Raw genomic sequence first — 23,000 nt, 5'->3', positions numbered from 1 at the left:
TAACACGGATACATAACATAACATGGGTGTATATGTATATATATATATATATATATATATATATATATATATATATATATATATATATATATATATATATATATATAAGTATTTATAGACCTATTATTTTGATAGCAACCAACTAAGTCGAGGTTCGGCTCCTTCTGGGTACCCGTGAGTCGGAATGATAAACAGGTAGTATCGACGAGTGATAGTCCAAGTCCAAGTCGAGGTCCCTCATGGGGACCCTCGGGCCTTACTATGATTAATAAAAATGGCAATTATAGTAGTATGAATAGAAAAACCTCATAACTAATTTTTAAAACAATTTTTTTTAAAAAGATTTGTATGATTCGTATTGTTGTTATGTTTGAACTAAATTGATTTTTTATTATGGATATTTGTTCGCTATACAATATTTTACAATGATAACAATTAAACGTATCATGACTTGTTAAAAACGTTCTGTGACATAATAATTTTTTTGAACATTTATTAAATAGATAAAAGCCTAACTGGCGTTCGTCAATCTTCATTATGATGTCTCTTTGATCGAAATCTGTTGATGTAACGTACTTAAAAGGGATTTTGATGCAGTTGTACTGCCGATACTGAATGAAAAAAGATGATCATAACATACTAAAAACCTTTATAATTTTATAATAAAATTTAGCCTATTTTAACAGGAATTTCATTTTCGTTCAACATGTTTGGTATTTACGATTCCTGAATACAAATTAATTAAAAGTTCCTGAGTAATCAGTATTATAAATTAAAAGTGTGCGAAAAATTCTTATTTCATAGGTAAGAAACGTTACAAGTAAGTTTTACAGACTATTAGGAAACATTTTTGTTCGAAGATAAGAAAAAGAGCAACGGGAAAATGGAAAAATTGGATAAATCGCTTACAAAGTAATCATTTATTTTTATTATAATCATGGAATCATGGAAAATAAACCGAAATTGTGCTACGTTTTATTTTTGTAAGTAAACTAGAAATTCTTAAGAATATTTCTTACTAGTTATGATATAACGATCGCTTATTATTGTACAAAACTAAGATTAAAATATGGAAAAGAAAGAAATTTAAATAGCTCAGTATTATGATTGACAGTATTTAAACTAGTTCACTAACAACGCACGTGAAACAAAGGTTGTCACGAAAACGGAAAATTATACAAAAATGCGCATGTAATTTCACAAACACGATGTTTTTGTCTCTTTCTTATATTGGCCTACTTTGTTCGAAGTCATGAAAATATGTACATAATTTTGAATTTAAGGACGCTGATAACTTCTGATCTTCATGAACTCCTGGTACAGATAGATAAAAGCGTGGACCCGATTCAAGGTAACATCTGTCAACCACGGCCAATTCAAAGTAAAAAAAAACAACGGATCAGTTAGTAGCTAAGCGAAAAAGGAGGTTTTGTTATTGATTTTAAAGTAAATTTTCGGATGGATGGGTATTGTTTTTATTTTTTCGATATTTTCAGATTCGATTCGTGAATTTTATAGCTTAATTTATTTGTATATATGTGTATTTTACATCCGGGATAGAAAATTAAACACAATGACGTACTTTGAAATTAATAATTAATTAAATTGTATTAAATAATTATTAAAAAGATTTTATGAACGTTATTTGTAAATCGACTTTTTCTTTTTTAATAAATAAAGGCTTCATTCAATTTGGCGTGGAATCAATGTCTGGCATATGATCTTAATAACATGTCAGGATATTATAGGTGTTACCGGAGATTTTACAGAATTTATAGGAGTTACCATGTGGTAAATTTTGGTATTTTGGTATTTCGGTAGTTTGGTAGTTTGTTTATAGATTTAGGAGTTCTTACATGTGTGAGTAAATTTAGAACACGCCTACTTGTCTAGTTTCATGCAATGCCAGAACTGGGAGTAATATCACCTCTCACTGTTTATGGACTCCTTGTAGTGATGCATTAATTTTTTGCAATTCTCGCCAACGGAAAAAATAACCGGGGGGAGGAAATTGAAAAAAAATGTACGCAGACGCTTCAATAATACATTAGTAACACACATTCAATAATAATAATATTTTTAAATGTTTAATTTTAACTAACACAGAATATCTCACCTGTTGTAGTGTGCTTGCCTGTGTGCTTAGTATGTATATTATAATTGTAGAAAGGAATACAACATACAAAATTTGTTAGTATGTTGTAAAAATTTCAGAAAAAGTTTATTGACTGACCTACCTGGAGAAAATGTTTGCTCTATTTTGTTGAGGCTTCGTGTAAATTATAACTGAAAAGTTGATTAACATTATAATTTTAATTTATTTGCTTAAATATTTTTGTGATTTAGTTGTTTCTATCGAGTTAGAATTTCCAATTTTCATTACTTTATTTTAAAAGGTTGAATCGCTCATTTGTGCGTAGCATCCATCATGAATGAAAAAAACTTTATAACCAATAATGCTGCTCTACGTTCATGATTTCCTAGTATCAATTAAAAACTTTTTAACAGATGCGCGAGGGCTTATTTAAAATTTTTAAAGTGTATGTATGTATGTATATATATAATATATTATATAAGGTTAGTGTAAGTAGTGTATATAGTAAGCAAGCAAGAAGTGTCCTATTTCTTAATAAATGTTTTTTTTTAATAATTCGGGTTTTACGAAAGAAGAAGATGATGATTGGATGGATAGTTTTGAAAGTAAGAAGCAGCAAGATTTGGTTACTTAATTGCAAATAAATGCCTCTCCTGCCTAAGGAATTTTAAACGACTAATTTACCATTTGATCACGACTACTTAAATAAAGTTCTCGTTTTTACGGAAATTTTGGATATTTTGTTTGACCTATTTTACAACTAAAATGCATTTAAAAATTGAAAAATGTAAACTGACAATTATAAGGAGTCATAGAGGCAGGAGATATATTTTATATTCAACAAATTTTATATTTTAAAAATCTCACTCTAATGTTTTGTTTGTTGTGCATGCAACGAAAACGGCAAGGGTTTTTCATTTTTGGAGGTTAGAAATGCATATTCATAATGCAGCGCAACAAGGAATCCATGAATACAAAGAGGTAGGAGGTTGCAGTTCAAACTACTATTGCATTGATAGTTATGTAAGAAAAGAAGGCGTGTCCAGTTCTTACTCACACTACTGTCGTCTGCATAAACCGTGTGAATAGATATGAAAGTGCACACCTATCAGAGAAGTGGATAAAATGACATGCGCAAAGAAGTTCTTAATCCGCGCTGAAATTGAAACTTATTTTGCAGAGATTCAGAATGTCAAATGTGAAAAAAAGCTGACGGGTAAACAGCATTTTTCCGAAACTAAAAACCAATACGTGGAGAATATTGGTCACTTTCTGTTGGCACAGTGCTCAAAAGTATATAATTTTGACATTTTTCGGACACACAGCAAAAACTGTTGACATTAAAATACAGATCCACAACATGTGGTCTTCTATGAAGACTGCCACAAGCGGGTTAAACGGTATAAATAGCTTGAGAAGTAGTTGCCTAGCGGCAGAGGACTAAGACTTGCGAACGTAGGTCGCAGGTTCGATTCTCGGGATACAATTTTATGTAATTCACACTTTGTGCATTAATTATCAAGTTTCAGAGGACGAGCAGCGTACCTGTGTGTCCTCTGCTTACCATAAATACCACAGTGCGATTACCAACTCATCTGTTAGCGTGGCTAATATGGTGTTATCCCTCGTAGACATATTTGAGCGAGGTCTATGCCTTGCAGTTGGTGTCTGTAATTAGGCGACGATGATGAAAGTGCACAAGGGCTGAACATATTACTGGGAGCGCATCTGACCTCATAAAAGAACTCACATATATTCCCTGTGTCAGGAAAGTCTACGTTTCATCCGAGATAAGCCACAAACTACTTAATTCATAATCGAAGCTGGGGTTCCACACTCCTCCATTACTTTCCTACTTCAGTAGCTCTAGCCCTAGTGCCCCGTGTGGGAAAAACAGAGCCCGTTATAGTATTATTCGGACATGAAATCATTCATGGCACCCCAAAAAAGGTTGGAACGTTTAAAGCAACGATTGTAGTTTTCAGTGAGGACATTAAAGTTGTACAAGAACTCCAAATAGTCACAGAAATGGAGGCGGAAGTCTTACTAGTCATTGAAAATATGCTTCGTAGAGGAAGCAAATGACATTTATCGATTGACTCTTAAAAGGTACAAAACGCTTTGTACCGCCGGTACAACGGGTGTAATTTTTTTTAAAATTTAAATGAAACATTAAAAATAAAAATATTTTCTACATTTAAAAGTGTGCACTGCAGAAAGTGTTATATAAAAATTACAACTTTATAAGAAAATTTCTGAGTTAAAAACTACATACATGCGAATCTTTGATCAAATTATAATCTTAATTCTTCTAAACATGTAGTAAGTAGTGTTTACGAAAACGATCTAAAGTTTGTAACGAAAGTCAATTTTTTTGTTTATGAATAAAGAAAATGAAATACTCTTTTCTTTAAATAGAATATATATGTATTATACCGTAAGGTAGGACAAACCAAAAAAGGCAGAGGTTATTTATTAGGTACATGATATCCAAAAATCTCTGTCAAAGAGATATGGCGCTCCTTTTAACATAAAATAAGACTACCACATAAAGTAATAAATTATGTCTAGAAAAAAAAGTAGAAAATATTCAACGCGATATTAATTTCTTAATGATTAAAAATTTTAATCTACAAGTTAAATAAAGTAAAGGAAAAGTTTAAAAAACTATAGAGAAAGTCCGTTAAAAAGTTACAAAAACGTTACTAGGAGGCTATAAATTATAAAGAGATTGATGATATTGATTGAAAAATGTAAAAGTGATTCTAATGCGCATGACAGTCAATGGGTATAAGAACTACCAATATAAAAACTCGACAAAATTACGAATAATGAAATAAACTCCGGTTGTTTACTTTTTTAATAAAATTTTTCAAAAGCGCATATGGTATATGATTTAAAAATAACTTGGTGAGTAGCTTAATTAATTATTTATTTCTGCATTAAATTTTAAACTCCTTTTTATCTTAAATCTGCTTTTATAATAGTCGATCTAAGTCATTACAATTATACCGAAAATTTACTGTAAAACTTTCCTACATTGATGGAAGTTACCTTGATTAATAAAAACCTATATTAATGACGTAAGTAAAATGTAAGAAGCTAATAAATTTAAGTGTCACCAAAGTTTTTAACGATGACCTGCAAAATAAAAAGTTAAGTGTTCAATTCTCACTAGGAGTTTCTAACTAGCGCTTTCTAACGAATCCTTAAAATACATAAATTTAACTTAATGGAGGATGTATTGAGTTCGTGAATAATTGAAACAACCGATTGATTTCACACTGTTTAGTATTTAACTACAAGCATGCAAAATGTTTATAAAAATTAAAAAAATCCAAATTAATATGATAATTTCATAATTAATTTTGGGCGCCAGCAGGAGTATATCAGTGTATTTACTGTGTGAGGAGTCTTGGCCGATAGCCTAGAAGACCAGAGGTCACCCAAATTCTTACTCGTAGACTCCGGGCAGATACCTTTGAAACGTGGATCGAGAAGTAGAAAAGCGCTTCTGCCAACCTAAACGGGTTAGATGTACTCTGTGATTGTATTCACTGTTGTTTCATTGCTATTATTTTTTACTTTTATGTATACTTATTTCATTCACTTCAAAACGATTTTTTCAGTTACTTCTATGTTTGTGTTGTAATTGTTTTGAAAAAAAAAATACCTTCAAATCCATAAAAATTAAAAATTATTTATGGCAGAACAATATTTAAGAATGAAAACCTTTTTGGTAAGCATTCATTCACGTACGGACGGAGGACATAAGGCTTGTTTAAGTAAAATTTGCACGACGAAAAAAGGTTTGATGTAATTTTAGTTTTTTGGTTTTGTATTAGGAGCTCATAACACATTAGAGATAATGATACAAATAATTGTGGAAAAAAAAATATTTACTTTTTTTTGGTTTTTAAATAACGAAAGTCGAAAATCGCATTTGTAAACAATTGGTCATATCAAACTGATCTGTACCAGGAGTATATAAAACCGAAGAAGTGCCTTTGTACAATGTTGTTTTGTAAATTTTAGCAAAGTTAGTTATATTGATTGCATTTCATACTAGGTTTTTTCAATAATATTTTTATATAAAAATAAGTAACAAAACACTTCTAAAAGTTTTAGTGGCTCCATCTAGCGATGTATATTACGTTTTATTCACCAGTTTTAGAAATTAAATTACTGAAATAACAAATATTAATGGTAATCGATATTGAATTAAATAAATTTTGGCTACATATTTAATTAATACAATTCCGTGCCCAAAACTTTTTCGGTTGGCAGAAAGTTTCAAGTTTAAAGTTTTCTGTCGAATTATAATTAATTTATTTATATTCTGATAGAATTTGTGTAAATATTGTTAATGTGTCACAAGTTTTGCAGATGAAAACTAAGTAATGTATTATCCATTAAAATTATATGACAAAGATTAATATTTAATGACAAAATAAATTTATATCTTATCAATTATAGCGGTGTACAAGTAATTTATTTTTCATTGTTATTTGTCTATGCAACAAACCGGCTATATTAAGTTTGTTTGTTACATGGGAATACTATTATCAGACTATTATAACAGTAAGGAAAAAAATCAGTCGAAATAATTTAAGTTCATTTGCACGTTTGATGTATTAGATGTTGTGCTGCTAGCCGGTCTAGGCTTTGTACAGCTTCATCGAAATTGAGCCTGTGGAAACAGAGGACCACGGCTTAAAAATTTTACGCTGGGGATCATACCTCAGTTACTATGAAGACGTCTACACGCGTAGAACAATGTGCATCGAGACCGCCGGGGCTCAATGTGTCCTGGCGTTGGTACGGGGGAGCGTATTATTTAAATACCGCTTTAAGGGCGGCGAGAAGGGCCGAGTGGTCCGCAATACAGAGCGCTCCGAGGGACCGGAGGCTGTGCGGAGTTATGCGGCAAGAATGCAGACCTTGGCTAGGTATTTTGCGGGGGCTTTAAGTTCCTCTGCAGACGAGAGGGACTCGGTTTCGGATTTGGAGGGTTTCGGTTTCTCGTGAGCAACTGATAGGGCGGTGGCGTGCTTGCGTCTCGGGTAGAGTGGCTTCGTCCAAGCTGAAGTGGCTGGGGGCGGAGGAGTGAGAAGAGGTTTCGAAGCGAGCTTCGAAGTATTCTCCGCGAGAACTGAAGAGGTTGGTCGGACGGCGACTTTGGGAGGGCACGAAGGTCGACGTTCGACGGAGGTCGAGGGGCGGCCTGCGCGGCGTTTTTTAGGCGCCTTAAGACAGCCCCTGTAGTTGACAGGGTTGCCTTCGGTCTTACAGAGGACACACGCGGGTGGTGTCTCTGTGATCCCCTAGGCACTTGACGCACCGGAGGCGGGAGAAGCAGTTGCGGGCTGCGTAGCCGCACAGCTGGCATCTGTGGCACTGGCCGACAATGCCTCTGCGGTGAGGGGCCTCGAATGAGACCCCTGAAAGAGAGCACATTTGAGGGCGAAGATTTTCTTTCCCTCGGAGACAAGCTCTATAGTTGCCATAATGAGTGGCATGGGGAGCTTGGTGCGCAGAGATGTAATGCGCTTCGCGTCGATGACGGGGATGTCCACTTTTTTGAGGTCGTCGATTACGTCGGCGATCTCTATTTCAAGCGGGAGGCCGCGGATAACGACTCGAAGTCGCTTATCCTCGGAGAGGGCGTGCGTGTGGAACAAGATGCCTTCCTCACACAGGTGGCGGGTGAAGCGACGGAAGTCGTCGACAGAGGTGGAGCTAATCATAATACCTTGAGTGGTATTCGTAGCTTTGGCTTTACCCATCTCGTTGGCGAGAAGCCACGAGTGAAAGGATTTCCTCGCTTGTTTGTCGTGGAGGAAGACGGGCGTGGAAGGTTTAGTCTCATTTTCGGGAGGGCCTTGGGAGGCCACTTGTTGGGGTTGGGCGGCCGGTTGCTTAGGAGTAACCGTTAGGGAGGGCTTGCGTACGGCTTTTTTGGCTGAGCTAGCTTAGTTTAGAAGGTATTGCCGCGGTGAGTGGGGGAGGTAGCAGCACGAAGTGACCTCTTCTTCTTGCCGGTGACGAGAGTGAAGTCGTCGGTTCGGGTGACAGACTTCGGTCCGTCGATCTCCATCTCCGAGTCCGAGCCAAGATACTCAGACCCGGAGGTGTAGTCCGACGAGCCGTCGCTCAGGTGTGGGTCCTCGACGGGGAGGGATTTTCGCTCTACATAGCCAGGGGTGTCTGGTGACTGCGGGGTCTGGTGTCATTCAGGAAGCGGATGGGACGGCCCTTGGCATCTGCCTTGTATTCGTTCGGGTATTTCATGGGCATCTTATGACCGAAAGTAATGACCGGATATTCGCCGAAGGGAGGGCCCGTATAATGACGCCAGGATTGCGCCATTGTTGGGTGTAGTGGTGAGGTTGGGATCGAACTACTCAGCATCTCCCTGCCGAACAACAGTGGGGAGGTAAGGACACTGCGAGCACGGAACGAAGGAGAGCGTTGGATCGCGGTAGTCGAAATGAAGTGACCTCGGAGGTAACTCTGGCCACCACTGTGCCGGACGGCGATGTCCGGCGGGTTGTAAACCTGCGTTCCTGAGCGTCATAATGCGTCAGCAAATCTAACTAAGCTCGGCGAAGACTGAACCCTAAATGGTCGTACGGACGCGGAGTCGCCCGGCGTCCGTAAAACGCGCCTAATGGCCCTAGCTTTACTTACCTAATTCTCTAAGTAACTCAGGCGGGGGTGCCCCTGGCGGGGAGGACAGTGCCTAGTCACACACAGACTGCGGCCTCGCCTCGTGGCGGCGGATAACGGCGAAGACGCGCGACGGGTGTTGGAACGCGGAGGCTCAGAGAGCGGGCAGGCCGCCAAATGTTGACCGAACACGTGGCTTGGGTGCGGCTTGCTTCTTGACTTGGCACGACGAAGGAGCCGTCCGGACCGAAGCGACAGGAGCAGGGCAGTTTGCGACCGTTCACTGGCTGAACGTGCGTTCACTGTCGGTTTCTCAGGGACGACGTTAGACGTTCTCTAACAGTTAGAAACAAAAATCTGTGTCAGCTACTAAGGGAGGCGGGGAAGTCTGAAGACACTTCCGACACTCCAAACGCTGATTGCAGGGTTTTCTCGCACTGAAGTGCAAGAAGGCGGACAATACGCCGGCAACTACGGGACGCGGGAAAGTCCGAAGACACTTCCGACACTCCAAACGCTGATTGTAGCGAATCCGTGCGCAGGGGCACAGGATTTGACGGGTAGCAACAGCAGAGAGGGCGGCGGGAAAGTCCGAAGACAATTCCGCACTTCCAAACGCTGTGCGCAGGAATTCCTTGCACCGGGGTGCAATGCAGCGAATCTAATTGCAACTAACGGGAGGCGGGAAAGTCGGGAGACACGTCCGAACGCTCCAAGCGCTGAGCTCGCAATGATGCGTGTATTTTATGCAAACTAAGAATTTCATATGTATAGCAAAACAAAAATTTTGACTAATATAACATATCTTATATTGATGACGACAATGATGTTTTATTTCATGATAATAAGATTTAATATATTTTTATTTTTGATAGATACTGATTTTTGTCAGATACGATATTTTGATCTTACATCGTATTATTAACATTGTACGGTGTTATTTTAAACATGTATAATTTGCAATAACAGATAAAAAAATATCAAAATAAAAGAACATTATATTATTTGACATTAGACCTTAAATATACGTAAACGTTTTATCATTACATGTTTAGAAAATTTGGAAGACTTTTTGTAGTAACACATTTTAAAATATCATGAAAAGAGAGAGGACATTAAAAAGGTTGGTAATAAAATCGCAGTGAGACTATTAATTAACAAGAAAGAAAATAGAGTTGAGAAGTTGAGACTACCAATTCTTTGGGTGAAATGCCTCAGACTTTAGTAGAACAGGCACAAGAAACTATTTCTGTTTTTGCATTATTCTATTGTTTATATTGTTTTAAATCTGCCTAGACCTCCGGAGGCGAACACATCACGGCCTAGTTGTGCTATTATTATCTTTGAAGTCAATTTTGTTCTTTGACGTTTTATGGGATCCTATTATAAAAGCGTATAATTTGCCCATATAAATAATTTTTAACCCGAATAATCCTCGAGTATAATAAAAATAACTAAACACAAAAACAATAAATAAAAATAAACCACAGTTCCTGGAAAAATCGGTAACGCTTTTAGGGACATGTAATTTTTAAACAAGTACTGAGAAGTAACCGTCAATATTTTAATTTTTTAAAAAAATATATAATAAATATATGGATGGCTTTTTCTTGCAGTACAAAAATCGCGTTTATAATAAATGATATATCTGCTCCAATAACTAACTGCAAACGCGGGCAAATTTGTCCTTTGTTAAAATTTCTTCGTTAAAATTGGAGTAGTAGTTGCCTTAGTTAAAGTTAACTGAAATTTATTATTAGCCAAACTACCATAAAATTTAATTATGCCTAATAACTAATGTTCTAGTTTAAACACTACTTTCAAATTGGGTAAAGTTCATATTTATGTAATGTAATATTTATATTTAATAATAATGGGCATATTACGAAGATAAAACTTTTGAGTACATATCGTTTGTTCTTGTATATGAATACTTATAAATACCACCAGAAAATTGTGGTATTGATAAAGTGCATACACAAAACACGAATATTTTCACTAAGTAAATATAATAACGTATTTATGATTTTTGGCGTAATCGTACTTATGATAGAAGGTCCACAGACAAGATTTTTTGTGAAATAAACACAATTTCACTTTTTTATTTAATTGCAAATATCACAAACTTAACTGTAATGTTACAAAAACAGAAATATAAGTAATAGATTTTAAAAATAAGATTCTCCTTAATTTAAAATTGAATATCTATACGACCTATGTAATTGGAATATATAAAAAGTAAAACCCAAGCCAATCAGAAAAACATTACAGCTTAATTAAACATTGTTTTCCTTATGGTCTATTTTAATAAATGTTAATAACGTTCCTGTTCTTTTTAAATAAACCATCGAGTATAGTTTTGTTGGGGTGTAGAAAAAATATCTGTTGATGTTGAAGCTAAGAAAAGCTTTAATATTAAATACTTCTAATATATTTATTACATTATTTTCTTTTAAGACCAAAGTAGCATGATTCGTTTTATTATCCAATAATCTATAAATACTTTGAGCTTTTGCGATTGCGTTTAAAAGCATAGAGACCTTAGTTTAAAAACTTGATAGTTGTTCGCGCCTATATACAGAAAACACATTGACGCTTCTATGTATGTATACGCTTCTCGGAAATCTAAATTGACAATTTCTTGATTTAGTAATACGGTCTTTAGTATTGCAAAGCCTATATTATTAAATATACAAATGCAGATAAGATAACATTTTACACAAATAGACATATGATATAATTTATCATGAAAATAGTTCTTTAATTTTCTTTTAAAAAAACTATATCCGTATTTCTTATTAATTTTCTTAACTGTCAATGGGATCTTTGTTGAAGATTCTGAATCGATAGTGATCGAAACTCAGACGTACACAAGTATAATACACGTTCCAAATGGGACTTGATTTTTCTATCTAAGGCGTTTTAGATCTGCTTTTAAAATGATTACTGTGTTCAGCTCTATACTGCACAGGATTGATTTATAAACACGATTGTCTTTTTAACGTCATTTTAATACAAGGAATGACCGCAACCATTACGAGTCTGAAAGTATACTAGTACAAACAACTTATGTTAAAATGAGCAATTTAAGTAAAACAGGATTCATGCACAGGCTTTTTATAGTAGGTGCTCTCATTACTATTTTTTTATACAAATATATGGATAAAAATTTATTTTACAACCTCTGTGGTTCATAAAAAAGTTGAAATCGATGTTGTTTGTGTGACAAAATCAGTCAGTGCATCACAGTGAAATCACAGTGCTCTGTACCAGGAACTCATAGAATCAAAAAGGTGTAATTGTTAAATGTTAGATACAGATGAAAAGTTTTTGATAAGTAATAATTTTTGAAGTAATTAAAAAAATAATGGAAAAAATTTCTAAGTAGCTGTCTAGATGACATTTAACTGGCAGCCTATTTTAGGCACTTGAATTAAAGTTAAAAAATCACATGAGATTGACGTTTTGTGTTGCTACTTTTTAAACATTAGATGATATACCTGCTCAGCTAGGTACCGTTACCAAGTTCTGCACACAAATTTACTAAAATATGCTTTATGCAATGTTAATGTGAAAGGGGGTTATTTTTTTTAATCCATAATTTTTTATTGAAATTTCGTCAACCGATAAAATATACGCAGTTTTCATCTAATTTAAAACTATTCTCAACGTGGTAAGTCTTATTTTAAAAAATAAAATTAGTTTTTATTACATTTTAATTATCAGTTTTTTTTAGATATAAAAAATATAAAAAATTATCAGTTGAAAGAAAACGTTACAAAGCATAATTGTTCCAAATATGATGAAAGTTAAAATTAATTGTTAATGATTTAATCATTTGATTTATAATGTTTATATTTAACATTAAACAAATTTTTAAAATATTGAGTGGTGGTGAATAAGCCATTTCGTAACCGCTTAGTTCTATAATTAAAGTAAAAATTTATCAAGGCTTAATGAAATTAGTTTTTCATGTTTTTTTTAAAAGAAAAATGTGCGGCAATTAAAAGAAAACCCGTTTAATATTTAATATCCAATCAATCAATCAATCATAAAAAAGAAAACAAAACAACTCTTCTTACTTTTGAAGTGCAGAGGTGCATAGTCCTGCGAAATAAGTACTAGGAATATATGAAGACCAGAGGGTTAATACTGCATTTTCTTAGCTATAGAAATAATTTATTAACTAACGTATGTCTTCCCTCTCGCTTTTCCTAGAGCAATTTAATGAGATACATGAATGACCGCCGTCCGCCGAGACACGCCTTTTTATTGATATCAAAACTGTTGTTTTAAAAATAATATAAACGCAGTCTATGTCTATCTGCACAGCAATTTTTGGTTTATGATATGACTTGTACGTAACAAACGTACAAGTTTCAAAGTTTATCGAAAAAATACTAATAAAACCTGACGATTTTATAAATCTTTTGACATTACAAGAGATGCCTATTATTATTTTTTAAAAAAAATATCAATTAAAACATACATTGTTATTGTAGACAAAATGTAAAAAAGTAAAAGGTCTATTCAAAATGTCTGAATGGTGATATCGGATTTGCAGTCCTGATATTTATGGGAACGCTTAGTATTTATTCAGTGCAGTGCGTTGTTACGTTGCAAGTGTAGGGGTTGAATGGCGAAAGCCATAACAAAAATAAAAGATTATTAAGGTATGGATTGTATGTATAATATTCATCATTTACAAAAAAATTGTTTTAAAACAATATAAACCTATTTATATTATGTCAAATCATCAATATCGATTATATTTGTCAATGACACAAGGGAGAGTCCGCAGAAGTTATATTAAATAAGCCATATTATCATAAATATAATGCGACAGTAATTCCGCTTTTGAAAGTTTTGTAAGTACGTGTTACATAAAATATAATTATCTCTTGTCGTTTATTAATGAGTTTAATTTAATACATATATATGATAATACATAAAACACAAATTGAAGTGTTAATATTTATAGTATTTAATTAACATACATATACAGTATACATAAACTCTCGTTGGATGCTTGGTAAAGCCGTCAGAAACAACTTATAAAGTAATATGATGATTGATTTGGTTATCCGTACAATGATCAAACGTCAAGCTTCGTTATTATTGTAATTAAAAAGTAAATAATGGCTAGTCATATCAACGAATCAGGAACCTTTTTGTCAGTTACGGCCGAAACTAAATATTATAAAGCAATCTCAAAATAGCACTACCAAAAACTTTTTTCTACTGTTCCTTTTTAAATATTGTAAAAAGCATAAAATATTAATTATTGTTTTATTTTGTTAAAATAATACAAACAATGGGAAGTCAGTATCATTCCTAACGATAAACCATTCAGGTCATATGTATAAGTTCAAAAGATAAAATATAAATTATTCGGAGCAAGACTTTAAATGTTATTTGAAGCATATCAAAAACATCGCACGTGCCATCATAAAAAGTTTATTTATTATTTATTATTACAATGGCCTCCTTTACTGTATTCATATACTTTAATGTACAGTTTAATAATTTTTATGCATTATACCTTATACTTAAATTTTAAGGGGACAATTTTTTTTAATATTTTAAACGTAAAAAACATTATTATGATTGAAAGACAATTGTTAAAATTTAGCTCTGTACTGTACATAAAACAAAAAACCATTCCAAATTATTAAAAAAAAATAAGAATAAATAAATGTCTGTCGGTTTATTTTAAGCGTATTTAAAAATAAACAACTATCACCGTATCGATTATACAACTAGTCTAGACAACCAGTTGTCGTCACGAGAAATGTGAACACGTGTTGTCGTCGATTGGTCTGTATGTGTGAGATTCTAGTCTGTCTAGGTCCAGACTAAAATCTAGCCTTCTATATTGCCTGAATCTACCAGGATCGCATAAACGATAAGATATTTAAATGTTACGGAGCATGCGCAAATCGTATAATAATGTAGGCGTTGTTGTCGGCCAACTAAATAAATAATTTTGGACCTAACTTCAAAACCTCTGTTTTATGGAGTGAAGTTAGCAGTGCATATTAGCGCATAAGAAATACTAGGGGAACATAACATTGATAGAGTAATAGCGAATGGTGCGACATATCTGCTTCGGCGCGAATGTAGCAAAATGCAATCTGCATCTGCGCATTAAGCACTGTCTAGATTTCCTCCTCTTGCAGGTTAGTTGCAGTGCTTGCTCGATTTAAGCTAAACGTTATCTGGACTTACATTAAGATTTAATGTATTTTGTGTTTGAGTAAACATATTTTGATCTCACGAGACAGGTAATATTTAATTCATTATAAAAATTTGTCCACAGATTAGTTTTTTGTATTAGTAATCACAAAACAAATGTTCTAATAACTTACGCGGCTTTAAAGAGTATATACAGTGACCAATTTTAGTAAAGAGCGTCTTATGTAGAGTAATAAGTGAAATTTTCCTTCTCTTCTTATTTTTATTGTCAAACAAAACTATGAAAACTGTAAAAGTATTTCCAATGTGAAGTTTAGCTATACCAAAAGTAATCTATCAACAACTCGTTCTCTCATTTCGCGGTCATTGAATAAAGTATTCAAATTAGGACAATATCAAATCAAAGTCAAATATTTAAGACTTCTAGTATTTATTGATTTTTTAACTGTTATTATTTGCTATTCGAATCATCGTCATCCTGCAAATTAAGTGTTTAGTAAATAATTATAGTACATCGGTAAGTAAGTTTACCTGTTTATTTTCATTAAGTTCAATGCAAATACCGTATTGTATCATGCAGAATGGCCAGAAACACTAATGACTGAATTTATTTATTGAATAATTATTCAGGATACAAAAAGCAGATGAATAAATATGTGTTTTTAATTGTTTAAATGAAATACCTGTTGCTAGTACAGCCAGTAAAAGTTATTATTAACTTGTTATTATTAAATGGACTCTATAAAATTTATAATTTTGTTTAAAACAATTTTCTTTCTGGTTGATTACCATTTGTAACTATCTAAAAAGGCTAAAGAAATATTCTTCAGTACAAACTTCAGTAAAATAATGACATCATTATTTTACAAAAATATTGCCAGAATAAAAAAAAAAAACATTAATATAAAGGTCATAAAAAATCACATTATTTTTTATTACTATAGTTTCCATAAATATAAAAATATCATCTCCATCATTTTAGAGGAATAAGTTATTATCTGTATTGATCACAGGTCTGAACGTAACCGCCTTGCTTCTGGTAATCTTAAGAATGTGGAAATTTTTTCAATAAATAAATGAATAATGCTATTGATAAAATACAATATAAAATACAATAGAATTGATAGTATATTGTACGTGTACACTGTATTTATAACAAGTCATATAATCTACTAGTGGTTTGTTTTAATTATAAAAGAAATAAAAACATTTATTTTCATAATATTAAAAATGTATTGTACAATAAAACGTAACCAGGAAGCAAATATTTATCATGATAATCATCAACCATTATAATCATAGCAGCCGATTGACTTCATGTGCCAGGCATAGGTGTCTCCCCAAGAATTTTTTTATAGAAAGAAGCAAATAACTATACCAAAGTTATAAATACAAGTTAATAATACAAATTGTCATTTATTAATTTTATGGTCAATATAATAGTTTAGTAAGATGAAGAGCTTTTTAAATAACTTTGACGTAATTTTAAAGTTAAATTATTGTGCAAATAATAAATTTATAATTTTCCTTAACGATTGTTGCACCTACGTTAATATGTTGGGTTAAAGAATTGCGATACAAAATCCTTGAGATACGATACACAGTCTGATTAGTTTAATAATTTTGTACCTGTTGCGCCTCGCATGATTCGCAACAGCTGCGGTGTAAATTAGACTGTCTCTTTTAAAAACAAAGGTTTCCATTATACGATGTAATTTCCGGTGACCAATTAATATTAAATTTTTAATTGTTTAATTATCTCCTTTCGCAGCAAGACAAATACGACGTGGGTAGCGGTGAACAGTTCGACGATTTGGTTGGCCTCATCGAGCATTTTAGGTCTTACCCAATGATCGAGAATTCAGGCGACGTTCTTCGTCTATTGCAACCAGTAAGCGGTACCTGCCTCAGAGCCAATGACATCGATCAAAAAGTCCTGGTTAGTTTAAATAGTATCTGTTAACGGATGGAGTTAATGATAGCTTATAATATTTTTAACATTAATTATAAATTGTAGGCCGTTGATCCCTCTTACAATTCTATTTTTTTCCAAAAGTACGAAAAATACAACGGAATTATTTCTGAATTAAAAGAATTACCTATAAAATTGCAGCTTTTTATATACTGGCTAATGCATTTTAGGCGTAAAAGTAATAACAGGGTGAATAACTAAACTTTTGTTATCAACTAATGTATGGCACACTCTGTCCAAAAATCAATGACTCACGAAATAACAATATAACAAAAAACTACTAGGCGCAGGCAAAAGTTTCATCCATACGTTATCGACATACTGAAAAGTCGAACTTAACGGCTTGACAGCTCGTTTTTGGTATGAGTCGAGATTCGGAACAACCTGTCTGAGTCTATTTTTCCTGATAAGTTGAACTCTTGAGCCTTTAAGAGTAGAGTGAACAGGTTTCTTTTGGATGAGCGTGTACCACTTTTGTCTTCATCTACACTTTCCAACAGGTGATATGGAAGACAAACGCCTATTCCATTACAACTTTATAAAAAAATTAAATAAAAGGTAATATATAGAAAAGGCATCTTCAAAATCTGAAAAAGCTTTAGAGCTTTTTGTTGACAAATAAGCTTACACGTTCACCTCTTCAAAGCTTTTACATTCATGGAAACATAAAATTTAATTAATATAGTTCGTTTTGGAAAAAAGCCTTTATATCATTGTTCATTTACACTAAATAGTAATTGTAAAACTCATTACATTAATCTATGACTTTTGAATTTCATAATTAATTGCAATGGAAAATGTATGTTTTTAATTTTTTTAAATAACTATGGGTTCCGTTGCTTTACGCAAAGTAAAATTTCGTCTAACTTTGCAAAACAAATAATAATAAAAAAATATTCATTGAGTTTGTATCCTATGTACATAAGTGAAAATTACAGGAAATGGAAGATGTTCAAAGGCAAGAGAATAAATGCGGATTCGATGGAGAGTTCCACTCCCTGAAAGTAATTGAAGATTTAAACGTTTTTACTGCTAACGAAGCTATGAAGTTGGAAAATTTGAATAAGAATCGTTACAAAAACATACTTCCATGTAAGTCGTTTTATTTACATTTTTAAACATTTCTAACTTCCTAAGATCAAACAATTTCAATTCCTATAAATATGGTAATAAAATGAAAATTATCAACTAACGGTATAAGATACATGTAAGATGTAAAACTAAAAAAAGATTAGTTAAAAATGTGTGAGAGATTCACTAAAAAGAGCGTCTGTGGAAAGCGGTCATTTAATTATATTAATTTTTGAAAATTGTTAACAGATGATATGACAAGGGTGATATTACGTAAAAGAAATGAAGATCCCAATAATTCGGACTATATCAATGCGAGCCATATTCGATTGTCAAGTTTAAGCAGTTCATCGAGCTCCGTGCAGTCGTCAAACGAGAGTCTCAACAGCGTCCAGTGTATGAAAATTCTTTAGATTACCACTTATTCGCTTTCCTCTTGTTGAACAATTTTATGCTATATATACAAATAATATAGAGTACAAAGAAGAAAAATGATACGTATTCCTTATCTCAAAAAATGGAATACACTTAATTAAATATTATATACGTATGTCTTCGTATATGTTATAGTCTTTATTTATGTTATACATAAAAACTTACATAATATTGAGTAACGTTAATTTTTGGCTTGGTTTGTTAGTCTTTGGTTTCGGTATTTTCTAATTAAACTGATCAATAACATATCCTTTTCCTTCTTCTTTTGTTCGGCTTATGGACGCCCACTGCAAGGCATAGGCTTCCCCCAAAAGATGATCACGATGACCGGTCCTGCGCTGCCCGCTACCGGCGACTTCCCGCGGCTTTAACTATATCGTCAGTCCACTTAGCGGGGGACTTACCCACACCGCGTCTACCGGCTCGTGGTCGCTGCTTGTGACCTTATCGGCGCTAATGGCCATCAGTTGCATGAACGATGTGCCCTGACCATAACACCTTCATACGAGCAATTCCTCGAGCTACGTCAGTGATCTTGGTTTTCCTGCGGCTCTCCGCATTTCAGATTCGTTCTCATAAGAAAATGTTGCTCTAATACAAATATTTGTTTATGACTTATTTTGTTATCGCGCTGTAACACCCACCTATTTTCTCCCATTTTCTTTACATACAATAACACATAACAAAATTATAATTTTATTTTATATTAATAATTCTGTATCTTTCAGCTCTTATAATGAACAATGACACGAGAAAGGTACCGCCACTCGTCACAAAGTCATTGTCAGATGACGCTCTCAGAGAAGTCAAAAAATGCATCAAGTTAGACAAAATAAATGGAAATCTTCGTCGCAATATAGGTAATGTGTAAATACTTAACGATATTTCATATTGCAATGGAATACTTATATATATCTGAGGCCAAATTTTAAAAAAAATTTTCGTTGGTGCAATCTAAGCAAAATGTGCTTACGTTATATTGTACTAAAAAAACCGCCTTTTAAAGAAGCCTGCTATCTAGCAGAGTTAGCGATGTAAGGAGATCGTTTCCAACCAAGGATAGTTTAGGAATCTATAGAGATTTAAAAACAACAGCTGCGTTTTAACAGATCTCTTTGATATCTGTCAGGGAGGCCACATCAGCATGGGAACTAATAATTCATGTATTTATAACTAAAATCGATTGTACTGCGATATCGTGAACTCATTCTGCATATACCAACAAAAATTGTTAACAAGTTTGTAGGTACATCAGAATAAATATGACACATGGACGTCCTCTAACTCAGTCCTTCGTGACTTTGAAAGCAGTCGAAACTTCGACAATACTATAATAGTATTATGAATGCTTTATAATCAGGACACGTAAAGATTTTTTTTTCATTGCGGGTAAAAGTTATACGGCAATATAGTAATTTAAACAGGTTTGTAAAGAAGGAAAGTCCCTTTCTATGTTTTGACTGTTTTGCTTTGACTATTGACTTATAATGGTGATGATCAAAGGGGTTCGTTAAGTATGTGTCTAGTTATTCTTGGAAAAATGCACTAATAGGTTTTGTTCGGTCTAGTTCAAACAATATTTTCTGTTAGTGGTTACAATGTTGTACAGTAAAGGGATTTTAGTGATGGCAATATTTTACAAAATAGTGCTATTATTTCAACTTAAATTCTTAAACAAAGCAATAGACCAAAATTGAGCGATATTAAAAATTAATTAAAAAATAAGCAGGAATTTAATTTCCTAACAAGTCATTAAAAATGAATATTAGCGTTTAAAATTAAAAGATATATTTATTATAAGCAATGCATTTGAAGCATCAATAATATTCGTTTTTTCTGATCCGTTACAAAAATATCGCACGAGCTATTAGAAATCGGATACATGCCGAGAATCGTTACGCAAGAATATTACATATTAGGATATGGTGAACATATTTGGATATTTTCTTCATGGATGGTAGACAGCTATGTTATTATAAATCAAACAAAATAAAATGATTACTTAAGTCTAAATACTCGGTGGAACTTTCGCCGAGCTCGACGAATTCTCTATTTCATTATCTAAATAATGTAATGGCCCGAGCTTAAAATTACTTAGTGTTTTATATTGAGCGCGTTTAAGGTTCGTTTATTTTGAGTCCTATAAAACTTAATAGATCTTGACAGTGACCTTGTAAACTTGAACTTGAATACGATATACTTCATCAATGTTTTTGCGAAAAATATAAACAATGTTATCTAATACCATACATTAAAAATACTGACATTAATAAAAAAGTAATGTCTATGTTATTAATAATAATTTCAGTAAAAGATAAAGCTTACATAGCTACTCAAGGTTGTCTAACAAACACCGTGAACGACTTCTGGCATATGATATGGCAGGAAGATGTCAGGGTTATTGCAATGATCACGAACGAAGTCGAGCAAGGAAAGGTAAGTTTTTTTACTTAGTAAAAGGTTTATTAAACGTTCCTGGATTTACGAATAAGAATAAAAATCTGCTTTTTATGAAGTTATTATTTTATTTTTATTAATTATTTTTAGAGCTCGCTTTCCGAACTTAAAGCTTACCTCCTAGATTCTCCTTATGAGTGAAATTTCATAAAAGCCGTTCTTAATTGGCCTTTTCATAAATCGATTATTTTTATTAAATTTTAAGTCTTATAGTTCTAGATACATTGCAATAAGTTCGTATATCGATTGAAATCTGTTATATATGTTTATGTAGATAACTACCCTAATAAACAAAAACGGAAATGTACGATTTTTTATTTGTAAGATTAAATATTTTTTTATAATTATGAATTAATATTTAAATAAATCACCAAAATGTTTTTGAAAGGATAGAATGAAAAATGTTTTATTTAACAATATCTCTGCCTATATTTTAAGCAATCTTAGCGCTATAGCAACTTAAGCAGTGGTATTGAATGAGTAATTATATAAATTTAATGATAAGTGATATCGCAATTACATTTCCAAATAAAAAAGTAATCAGCAAAAAATTAATCGTAACAGATAGCAGTTCAACAAAAATATTTATTTATTATCATTTGCTTATTTACATTTTATGGATCCATATTTAACTATAAAAAATAAATAGTTTTCATTTCAGTTAAAGCAATAACATTTTCCTAAAAGCAGTGAAATGACTATTTTCAGAAAAAATGTGAGCGGTACTGGCCGCGGTCGTGTCAAGTAGAACGATACTGTAATTTTATAATTAGATCAATATCAGAGACATGTTACGAAGATTACATTCTACGAGAGCTTGACGTCAGCGACACGGTCACGTCAAGGACTATATATCATTACCAGTTCACTGTAAGTTTACACCCTACAATTATTTTAAATAAAGTGAAAACAATTCATTTATAATCACACAATGATCTGTTTTTGATTTGACGATTTTTACTTGTAAATATTATTATTTAGTTTTTTATACAAATTGGCTGTCAGTTAGTGAGCAATAAAAAATGTTGTTTGTTGTTTTGAAAATATTCAAAATAACTTTCACATTGTAGAAACATCTTCCTTTATCAGGACAACTCATCAGCAAGTTGTTTAGTCGTTTGAATGTCAAATAAACCACCGACTATTTCACTATGGCAGGTGTGCATTTTTTTTGTTCATCTATTCTCCTTACAGATCCGACCCTGCACCATGCGGCATTCCTAAAAATAAAAAGTTCAAGAAATTTTTTTTGAATTCATACAACAGTTTTACAGATTCAGTGATGTAGAGACTGTCAAAGAAATTACTTTGAAAACTAATAATTCATTTATAATTACGTTCTGACTAACTTGGGAACTTACACTTGTTATTTGCATACTTACATATGATAGAGATAATACAAGTAAATATAATTTTCCATGTAATACACAGGAACTCTCTGGTATCTAAAACACAGGCAAGGTCTGACTTAGATACTAGAGGTCACGTAATGTAATATAATATTATAATTATTAAATAATATAACATATATTTTATAATAAGGTTCCAATCCTTTAATAACTATTCATACGTTGCGAAATAATAAAAAGTTCTCAGTTTTAGCGGTCATCGGTAATAAAAACTGTAATATCAAATAATTTTGTATAATACTTTGTGTAAGAAGTGTCTGAGCTTATATAAACAAAAGCTTGAAATTTAGATTATTTTTACCTGTCGAACATGGTTATTTACAATTTCCCAGAATGTCATAAATACCAAGTGCCACTCATAATTACGATCCAATCAATTCCCTGTACCGAACAAGAAAAGGTTTGTTTACACAAATTGAACGTAAATTAATGAGTATTTAAAAAGTACGTAGAATTCTAAATTGTTATTTATTAAAATGTTTCGGAATAACTTTACAGGCGTGGCCGGACCATAGCGCCCCGCCAGAACCAGATGGATTACTAGCATTTTTAGATGATGTAAACAGAAGAATGTTCCAGAACGCAGAAGACAGCAACGCACCGGAACAGGTGAATAATTATCATAGCCTTTTTCTTTTAGTAAAAGTTTGTACGGTGACTTAACTTTTGTTAAGACGAATAAACACAAGAATGTTTC

The 23,000-nt window shown here is 32.9% G+C and overlaps 1 protein-coding gene across 1 annotated transcript in view; it reads left to right on the top strand.

Annotated features, from left to right (window-relative positions):
• LOC137918494 (tyrosine-protein phosphatase non-receptor type 11-like) overlaps nt 1–23,000 on the top strand; it is a 73,848-nt gene that overhangs the window by 43,634 nt on the left and 7,214 nt on the right. The window contains exons 3-9 of the mRNA XM_068761319.1: nt 16,731–16,898; nt 17,870–18,023; nt 18,252–18,398; nt 19,166–19,297; nt 20,746–20,873; nt 21,603–21,764; nt 22,802–22,912. Coding sequence (XP_068617420.1) covers nt 16,731–16,898; nt 17,870–18,023; nt 18,252–18,398; nt 19,166–19,297; nt 20,746–20,873; nt 21,603–21,764; nt 22,802–22,912 — 1,002 coding nt within the window. The remainder of the gene's footprint in view (nt 1–16,730; nt 16,899–17,869; nt 18,024–18,251; nt 18,399–19,165; nt 19,298–20,745; nt 20,874–21,602; nt 21,765–22,801; nt 22,913–23,000) is intronic.

Source organism: Battus philenor, unplaced genomic scaffold (genome assembly GCF_028537555.1).
Source record: "Battus philenor isolate CCGP_79_NKW_IND1 unplaced genomic scaffold, ilBatPhil1.0.hap1 SCAF_1, whole genome shotgun sequence".
NCBI lineage: Eukaryota > Metazoa > Arthropoda > Insecta > Lepidoptera > Papilionidae > Battus > Battus philenor.
Note: the sequence above shows the minus strand (reverse complement) of the source record. Positions and strands in the feature narration are given on the sequence as shown.